This window comes from Apteryx mantelli, chromosome 15 (assembly GCF_036417845.1).
Source record: "Apteryx mantelli isolate bAptMan1 chromosome 15, bAptMan1.hap1, whole genome shotgun sequence".
NCBI lineage: Eukaryota > Metazoa > Chordata > Aves > Apterygiformes > Apterygidae > Apteryx > Apteryx mantelli.
The window spans coordinates 3,363,386-3,373,076 of record NC_089992.1 but is presented as its reverse complement, the minus strand read 5'-3'; the positions used below and the strand labels follow the sequence as shown (position 1 = coordinate 3,373,076).

The following is a 9,691-nucleotide window of genomic DNA, read 5'->3' as shown; positions in this document are numbered from 1 at the left end:
AAATGGCCTATGTACAAAGATGTAATTTCTTACCTATTAAAGCCTTTGCCTCGTGTTTTATGTCTCTGGAAATGGTTTTTCCTGAATAAGCACCGCTGTGCTAAGGCGGTGTCTCCTGGCTGGCCTGAGCTGGGCGACCTTCCCAGGAGTAAGAAGGTGCTTCAAGCGCTTTTGGAGAGACAGCGTGGGATGTTGTTCCTTGAGGCTGAACGCTGACCTTGGAGGGCGTCGTTCTGTTCAGCTGCTGATGAATCGCTCTCGGCTGTAGTCGGCATCGCTTATGTACTGAAGCGTCTCTCCTCTGCTGATAGGAGACAACTGATTATAACAGATGCTGCTTTTGAGCGCTGAAAGGAGCTTTCTGAATGTCTTGGAACTTTACATTACACTGCAGAATCGGCTTTACTTGCCAGGAGCGTTTGCTATCGTTTGCATATTTGCAAGTCCAAACCTTGACAATTCCTGAGCTGTTCAGCAGGCATCAGTAGGTTTTTGTGGTTTATGGGTGTTGAGGTTGGGAGCTTTAAGCAGAAAGGACATGGAATTGTTCTGATCTAAAGACGTTTTTATTAAGCTAGAATTACTTACTTTATCAGTTTAAACCTGATGAATTTCCGGACTTAAATAGCTTATTGAGTGTGGCTTGTCAGATAAGAGGATTACATGCTGAGCTTTACTTAACAAGTTTTTTTTTTTTTAGAAATACGAAGCACAAATATTGAAAAAGCTTCAAAATGTAGCAGTCCACTGCATTGCCTTGGAGTTATTAATTCTGGAAGTGTTTCTGCCGCAAATCTGAGCTTGTAATTTATTGACTAGACTCCTTGGGAGCAGCCAAACCCGCTGAAACGGCTGCGGTGTGCCCAGTCTCATACTGATGTGTGCAGGCCCGTGTCCTCCCCGCCTGAAGGCAGACAACCCGCTGGTGTCAGTGGGACTTGGCAGGGCAGAGCTGTGCCCTGCCATGACACGCACCGAAATATATTGCATGAAAATCCGAGAGACCTGGTGTTTCCCCTCGCCTCAAATTGCTCTTCGTGGGTGCGTGAGCGCCTGTACGGGTGGCTTCTTGCATCGCTGGGGTCTCCCATTGAGACCTGCTAAGGTTAAACTGCCAGAAACGGGAGCTGCCAGAGGAATTACGAGAAAGACGCATGCTGTGCCAGTTAGATTTTGTTTTAAAGCTGGGCCTTGCTAGAAGTTAACTCCAGATTCCTGTCTGAATTGCATCATTTTTGTTTTCTGAGAAATCCTGTAACGGTGCAACCAGCCTCTGGTTCGTAAGCCCGATGCTTCCAGAGGGTTTTGTGCGGAGCTGGGCAGCCTCTTTGTAACCAGCCCTGTCCCATGGGGAAGCGGCCTGGACGCTGCTTAGCTCTGGTCTGCAAATGAGCACATCTGAGAAATGCACGCTGAGAAATCCAGTTTATTTTGTACAAGGTAGCATACCTTTGCACAGTGAACAAATATATTACAAATCTGTCTCGCCTTAAAAAAGTATTGCCATTTTGGTGCCTATTTTCTAAACTAATGCGAATATACAAGAATGTACTTGCTTTGCCTTTTTTTTGTTTGTTTGTTTCTTTTTCCTGCTAAACTCTATGCACATCATTTCATTTGGTTTGAAAATCCAGCTTTGAAAAAAAGTTGAGCGCATCTCTGCTCTCCAGAATCTCATCTCAAAATGTACAGCGACACGCACACACACATCGGTCGGGCTGGCAGCGGAGACTGCTTGTGCTAGGTGCCAAGGTAGGTCTCTAACATGAGTATTTTGTCATGAACTGCCTTTCTCTTGGTATTTTTGAGGTAAGTCTTTCTATATGTGTATGTGAAATATATCCCTACTGGCCCTGCAAAATAATTGTCTAGTTACATCTCAAATAAGGCTTTCCTGGAAAACAAACTTGCTATTGCTGGTCGGTCATTGCCCCCGTGCATGCATGCATGCAGCATTCAGGTAAATACTTATGCATTGTCCTGCAACATGAAAATCTACTTCTCTGAGCCTTGGGGGGAGGATTTCTGGGGTTAAGCTCGGCTGCCTCCCTGCAGAGACTCGGGGTTTGCACGGCGGGGCCAGAGCCAACCCCGCTGCGCCCCGCCAGGCCCCCGCGCCCCGAGGCGAGCGTGTCACGGGCGCTGCTGCAGCGCAGCCTGGGCTGCCGCGGGCGCTGCCAGCGGCTCGGTGCCGCTTGCCAGGACGCTTCGGCCCAGCAGCGAGGGGGAGAGCGGGCCCGAAGCCGGCCGCGAGGAGCCGCTCGGGCTTCTCTTACCGGTCGCGTAGCCCGGCGCAGCAGCCTGGCGTATCGTGCTTTAAACAGACTGATCGTTGTTGGTTGCTTTCTCCTAGAGTTCCATCAGACTGGCGAATGTGCAACAGAATTTTTTTTATATATTTAAGAAGCAATCAACTTGCTACTCCCACGTTTGCCTAATAAAATTACATATTTAGAGTCAATACTACTTCATGCTCAAAATCTACAAGGAACTGCTTAACAGCAAGGATTCTACTTTCTAGGTCAATAAAGGTTACAAAAAATAATCACGGTGGCTTAGTCCAAAGCTTCACCATCGGCCAACCCCTTGATAAATATTTCACAAACAGCTGCTGAAAAAGCAAACCCAGTTTCAGCTTAATTTAATGACATTTCAGGTAGAATCATCAATGGATAAAGTTGCACTACATGGTAATGCAGACAAAATTAAAGGGTGTATCATAACTGGTACGTGCTGTTAGCTGAATCATGATGAGAAGGTCTGTAAAGCTGGTCCAGAGAAGCCCAGGTGTCGTAGCATTATGGAAGGAAAATAAACCAGCGTTAGTCTGTGTACACCTGCGTAGTTCCATGGAAGCAAATGCAGCTGGGTCCGTTTGCACCACCTGACAGATCTGGCGCATTTATCTGGTAAAGTAGAAGCTGTATAAGGAAAATTAAAGCATATCTATACCAATCGAAGTATTTTATAGATTGTTTAAAAAAAATAATGTGGTAAGCTGGGCATAAGATTCATTGGTTAAACTCGATCATTGTCAAGCTTTAAAGATCTCTGGATGTTTGTGAAGATGTTACGTTGTAAAACTGCACAGAATGGGTGTATGTACTGTTCCTCTACTCAAATACCCTGGTACTTAATATAAACATGAACATATCAGAGCTAATTACCAAGCATGGTCTGCGTGGTAATTAGCCAAGCAGGATGCACATGGCAATGGCAGTGCAGGAGGTTTCCACACAATGCAGCTGAACGAAATTGCAAAATTCCCTGCTTTCTTTTGGAAAAATGTCCGTTTCCATGACAAAGATGTAAAATAAATTCCAGCATAATCCTAGTCATCTTGTTCCTAACAGCAAAAGGTTTCTCAATGCAGGTGGTAGCAATGTCCGTCTGTACTCTAAGTGCTTCTACTTAGAAAGTTTTTGTGTTTTATTTTACAGCAAAGCCAGGGTAAGAACACGCCGTGGATAGTTTTTGGCTGGAGCCTGTGAGCACCTTTCCCGGGTGACGTGTTCCAGCCACATGTGCAGGAGGTTCCCGTTAGTTCCTGCGACCCATATAAAAACGTCTTTTTAAATAACATCATGCAGCAGCTGTTGGCCCAAGCCGGCGTCCCGCTACGTCAGGTCCTTGTGTGAGACAGGTCCGCGGCGCGCCAGCGTCCTGCAGCTCGGAAAGGGATTGACTTCTCTTTTGCTTCCTTGAAGTTTATATCCGCGGCACAGTGTGCCGGAGAAGCTTATCCCTTTAGGACTGCTTGTCCCAAGAGGGCCCGTGCGTCGGGCTGTGCCGGACGGGGAGGAGGTCGTAGTGACTAGGAATGTGGCTGTTCCTAGGCAGGTCGTATGGATTGTGGAGGTAACTGGCACTCCGGCCACGGGCGTCTTGGACCACGCTGACGGTGGGCTCTGCGGAAGCAAGGAGAAGTAGGTTAGAGTAACTAGCAGGGATCCCAAAACTAATTACTCTGCTCGTGCATTTTGGCATAAATGCAGAACGCTGCCCTGCGCGGCTTTGCTACACCGTATGGAGCAGCGCACGTGATAGACCAGGGAGATTAAGCCCAAACGGGTCCAAGGGCGAGCAGTTCCCAAAGCCCAGCAAAGGACGTCTTCGAAAGACCAGCGCTTTTGCTTCTTCAAGATCCAGCAGCTGGACCTTGCAGCAGCTTTAAGCACGAGCGCGCGAGCAGGGTGCTGCGGCCCCCCTCCGCCTGCCTCGCCTTGCAGAGCTCCAGCACCGCGCGCGGCCCCGTGGGCGGGCAGGCGGACGGACAGCAGAGGCTCGGCACTACTGGCCTGTTTCTCTCCGAGCCGGCAGCGTCAGCTGGCCAGTGCCGAGCTCTGCGCCGGGGTGGCCGTGCTGGAGCGGGGACGATCTCTTCTGCGCTGTCTCACGCTCGCGTCCGCAGCCCCGGCGCGGCCTCTGCCCCGGCGCGCGGCTACCAAAGCTGCACACTGATGTGCGGACCTCGGCCCCGCGCCAGCGCCTCCCTCCGCCCTGCTGTCGGCGCCGGTAAGGGCAAAAAGCAGCATCTGAATACACGTGAATTAGAAGAGCAATCGCATGTGCCAAGGGGAGAATAACCAGCTCGGCGCTGAGCCCTTTCAGCTGCCGCGAGGCAGCGCTGCGCCCTGTGCCGCTTACCGACTTCGTAGATGTTTTTATTGGCGGTCGATGAAGTCGGCATTTCGGAATATGGGGACTCCCTGCGGACAGGTGATTTCATCTCCACGTAGCTGCTCTCGGAGTGTTTGCACGTTAAAATGGGGGGATCCTTGATGGTGGCGTATGGGTTTTCACTGCTGTTCAGAGAACAAGTGCTGGAGCTGCACACGGATTCTTTCATGTAATCTGCAAAACACGAGCAGAGCGGGGGGGTTTAGCTTTCCCGGGTTGGTTACGGCCGACCCTCTGCGGGAAAGGCGGGGGAGACGGGGCAGGGGGCAAAGGAAGGTCCTCGAAGCATCCAGCACAGACACCCAGCGCTTGTGCTCGGGGCTGTCCAAGCCTTCGCATCCGCAATTCACTTAGCAGGAAGAAAAACCCTGCTCAGTACTGGAGGTTTTCCTGTAAGAGGTTCTGGTTGTCGTTCACTGCAGTATTTAATTTTTGGTGGCAGTCTTCTCCCTCCCTCCCTCCCCCCGACTCCTAAGGAGCTGCGTTTTTGTGCCCGCCGCGCTTTCCGCGCGCCCGTGCAGCGCCCCGCGCACGCGCCGTCGCGAGCAGCTCGGCGGGCAGCGGCTGCGGGGGCCGGCGGCAGCGCCAGCGTCCCGGGGGCTCGGCTCAGCGCGAAACGCCGCGCGTTTGAGAGCAAAACGTTTCCAGCGGGCGCAGAGCCGCATCAGCGTGGCGCGTGAGCGCGTGTCCCCCGAGAGCTCCGACTTCTGGGGCTACCCAGCACCAGGAGGAAACGATTTCTTCGTATCCCCTGCTGCCATTAAGACTGCGGGAGGAGGCTGCTCCTGCCAGAGGCCGCCTGGGTTTCCGCAGGGTGACAAGCCTCCGCCAGCACCTCGCTGCTGCTTTTTTCTCTGGTGCTGTGGCCGTTTCTGCTCCCCTCCCCTCGGCTGGAGCAAACGGGACTGTAGCAGCGGAGGCGCTACGGGGGGAGAAGCAGGTTGGCCTGACGGCCGTAGCTCCGGTCTCCCCTGCCGCTGACCCTGGCTGGGGTACGCCAGCCTGCTGCAAGGTACAGCGCCAGTCTTGCTTTAAAAAAATAAATTAAAAGGAAAAAAACAACAGAGAATAAATATGTCTTAACATTGACATTTAAGAACGTGCCATTGCTGCTGTGTGCATCCTGCTGGGCAGTGCCATTAATTTAGAATTAGAGCGATGCAATGAAAGATGAGGCATTTTCTTGTGCTGGGTTACAGTACAAAGGCAGATCCTGGTATATATGAAATACTCCTGGTGAAATAGCGGGGCTTGCAAAATAGCTGCAATCCCAGTTGCCCCCGCTGTCTAGTATGGGAGACAAAAAGAGAAATTCAGGTTAAGAAATAGACAGACAACAAGATATCGCTTCTCCTTCCAAGAGACTCGTCTCCGTGGCCGGCCGGCCTCCCCGGGCCGCTAACGCCCTCGCCAGCTTCCCTTTGCTCCGCGGTGGACTCGTGCCCTTTGCCGTGGCGCAGCCGGAGGATCGCGCTCGCGGGAGGCCGAAGCAAGGGGTCCGGTCGTAGCCGGTGGCCTGCAGCAAGGGACTGCGTTGCTGTGCCCCAATTTCAGCAGTATGAGCAAATCGTTAGGCTCGGCAGCGCTCAGGTGTGCTGCAACCGCCCTGACGGCAGCTCAGCAGCGGCTCAGGCAGTTCTGCTGCAGAGGACACCGGCGCTGGACCACCGTAAAGGACGTGAGGGCTGGGAGAGTCCCCGGCACCAGTACAGCGATTATTTAGTCATAAAATTAAGAAACTCCTAGTCTAACTTCAGGCTGGGTGAGGTTTAACAACACCTTGGCTTCAAAATGAAACAATTCCCTTTTGTTCCAGCGCCGGAGACAGGAACCAAAGCAACAAAAACGTTCCCTGGCCACCGGCGGCAGGGTTTGGCCCTCCAGCTTCAACAACCCGAGCCCGGGAAAGGCAAGTCAGTGAAAATCTGTCCTCTCCTTCTAATGAGCAATGGAGCAACCCTGTAAAACCAAAGGCTTCATACAGGAGCGATTACAGTGTCGTTAGCTTTTGCTGCACACACGACTTGCGTTACGGTGCCGTGCAGACTCGGGTCTGTTAGTGTTTAAAGGCAAGGAGACAATAGACAAACACAAATCTCATAATAAAATGAAACTCTTTAGGCTGAAAATACCTGTGCTATTCGTACCGGTCCCCGTTCTTCAGTGTGTGCTGCCGGGAAGGTTGTGCGGGGCTGAGCCTGGCGCCGCGGAGGCAAGGAGCCGCACGGTCCCTGCGCTCACAGCGCGGGCGCGCTCGCCGCGGCAGGGACGCAGGCCCCGAGGAAGAGGAGAGACTCAGCCCCGAGGCTGAAATTTCACTGCTAGCAAAAGAGCGTCTCAGCTCTGCCTGCCGGCAAGTCGCAGCTCCGCGGGGCGCTGACCACGTGCCCTTAGGCAGAGCCTGGCGGCCTCGCAAGGGAAGGCTGCCGCAGACGTGCATCTCTGACCTGAGTCGTGCTGATGAGTGGCTGTGCGCAGGGGCCGAAGGGCAGGATTACCAAACCCGGACAGCCGCGAGTGGGTCCGTGTAGCTTTCCGAAAGAGCAAGGAGGAAAGGCCAGAGCAAGCTCCGAGGGTAGCGTGAGGCTGCCGGGTCCCTGGGAGCCCACCGGAAAGCTCTGCCTGCAGGCACCGCAGCGTGAAGGGAACAACACATCAGAACTGGGTTTGGCTTAAACTCATAAAACATAGATTATAAAAGAACGCTAGCTTCTAAAGTCAAAAAGGTGGGGGAGAAAAATCAAAGAAACGCCCAAAAGGCAGTCCTGCCTGGGCTGTTTGGAGCATGCAGATAAATAGCTGCGTGAGTCCCTGCTGCTTTTTACGAAAGCAGGCACATTGGAGCCGGCGTAGGCCAAACCCCAGCTCCTGATGTGTATGATTAAGTCCAGCTCAGCTACTTTTATCTTCCTAAAGTAGAGCTCAGCTGCAGCCGTGCCAGCGCGGCAGCGGATAGCGAGGCAGGCGTGCCTCGGACCGCGGCGGCAGCGCTGGCGCAGGAGCACTAGCGAAATGGCGCTTGGGCTCACCGGACTCCCTGGGCCTCTCCTGCCCTCCTTTTCCCAGCAGATATTGAGAGACAGCATCCCTAAGAGCCGATTCCCGCTGACGTAAATGGGAGCTACGTGTCTAGCTAGAGATTAGACCCTTAGCTCCGAATGGAATTTAATTTATGGAGCACAGCGCATGGCTGGCAATGCGCTATACACCAGGGAGTCGTTAGCCCACGAGACACATTATGTGCAAGAGCTCTCTGAATTTAACTCTAAGGGATGTGGAAGCATCTGAGTCGTTTTGTCATTAAAGTAATTTGGGGCTAATTAAAAAGTCTGGCATCAACTGTCAAATCTCATTCTGTGAATTAATTTAGCTCGGAACAAATGTATTTATAAATTTGCAGCCCAGGCATCCCGCGGGCCGCGGGCGAGCGCTGCAGCTCTGGAGATGCTGCCTTTTGCTCTGCCCGCGTAGCCGGTGGGGCAGGACCGCTCGCGGCAGCGCGGCGCTCAACCTGCCGGGGCTGCCACCGGCGTCAGCTGCACGTGCTGTGATCGCGCTGGACACGCTACGGAAACGGGAGGCACATGCTCCGATTTTGACCTCCCCGTCGCCTGTGTTGCCTGGACACCGATCACCAAACCTTTGAAGTCAGTTTTATTTTTGTTTCTAGGGTCTCTAAACGTACTTGTGCCTCCCCTGCACTGGTTTACTCTTGCTTTTGCCCTGAACGTCCTCTGGCAGAATAACGACCAGACTCGGTACCTGCTGCCACGTCAGAAGAGCTGTGGAAATACGATGTACACAGGTGAAACCTGCTCTCCTACCATTTAATCACAGTTCGGGATGACATTCAGCGCGAGTGCCTTTCTGGGGCTTTCATTAACCCAGCTAACCTTCACCACTGCTGTGACAGTAATATAGTGACGGCTTCTTTCTGCTTTTCAGCCCAGTGCGATACAGCTGTGCAGAAGCGTTCCCGCACAGCAAACAAATGAGACGAGCTGAACAAAGCTGCACCTTCCTGAGATAAGTGCACCGGCGTTTCCAGCCGCTGGGATTTTAGTGGGTATCATGCAAAGGTTAGTTATCTTTTTCCCTTAAAATGTTAGTGCCTGAAGTCATGATGCCACCAGTGCATCAGCATTCCTTAAAAATAAATGAATAAGGATTCAGCTGCAAAGAAAAGCTTGGAAATGGTATCACTGAAATACCACGCATGGAAAAGGAACTGCTGTGCTAGCTCTTAAGACCTTGTGACTGTCCAGCCACTGTCACGACGTGCCACAGGGCTCAGAGCTAGCACTACAGCATCCAGCCCTGCGCTGCCCGACTGTTCCCGCCTGCCCGGGGTGACGCTGGAGACACAGCGTGCCTAAACCCACCGTGCCCTGCGCCCCGCGCCTGCACTCGCAGCGGGGCCGCAGAGGGGTTGCAGCAGGGACGCCCAAGGGATGCCCCTCTCCCGGCCGCCCTGCTCGCTGCACGCTGGGGCAGCCCAGCCCGGAGAAGTGCGGGAGCCCCCGGCGTCTCCCGTCCCGGCGGGTGACTCTGCTGCGTAACGTGAGGAGCAGTTCGGGAGCAGGCTCAGCGCGAAACCGGAGGACGGGGCTGGCGGACAGCCCCAGCGGTGTGACCGCAGCCTCGGCCCACGGGAGCCCCCTCGGTGCCAGGCGCCTGCGCCAGCCCGGCTGGGACGGGGACGCGCGCAGCCCTTCGGCTGCAGGGCAGGTGGGAGCAGACACCATCCGCAAAGTGCAGAAACGCGGATTAAAAGCGAAGCAGCTGCCTGGCCCAGCTTTCTGCTGACTCTTTGGGCCCGAGAGTTGCTTTTAGCTGAGCAGCCCGGCTCGGAGGCTGCTTTCCCTCCGGCTTTCCGAAGCGCTTGGCTGGTCGGGGCTGACGCAAGGCCCGGCAGGCGAGGAGGATAGAAACTGCTCGCCATGCGGCTTCCCGAGGAGTTGTGGGCAGGGCGGGAGCAGGAGCTGCGCCTGGATTTTGAGGGCTGCTGTCT

General features: G+C 53.7%; 1 protein-coding gene across 1 annotated transcript in view; it reads right to left on the bottom strand.

The window, feature by feature from the left end:
- Window positions 1–3,256: 3,256 nt before the first annotated feature.
- MEGF11 (multiple EGF like domains 11) overlaps window positions 3,257–9,691 on the bottom strand; it is a 207,338-nt gene continuing 200,903 nt past the window's right edge. Inside the window, exons 24-25 of the mRNA XM_067305228.1 lie at window positions 4,648–4,854; window positions 3,257–3,908 (exon numbers count right to left, since the gene is read on the bottom strand). Coding sequence (XP_067161329.1) covers window positions 3,748–3,908; window positions 4,648–4,854 — 368 coding nt within the window. The 3' untranslated portion in view covers window positions 3,257–3,747. The remainder of the gene's footprint in view (window positions 3,909–4,647; window positions 4,855–9,691) is intronic.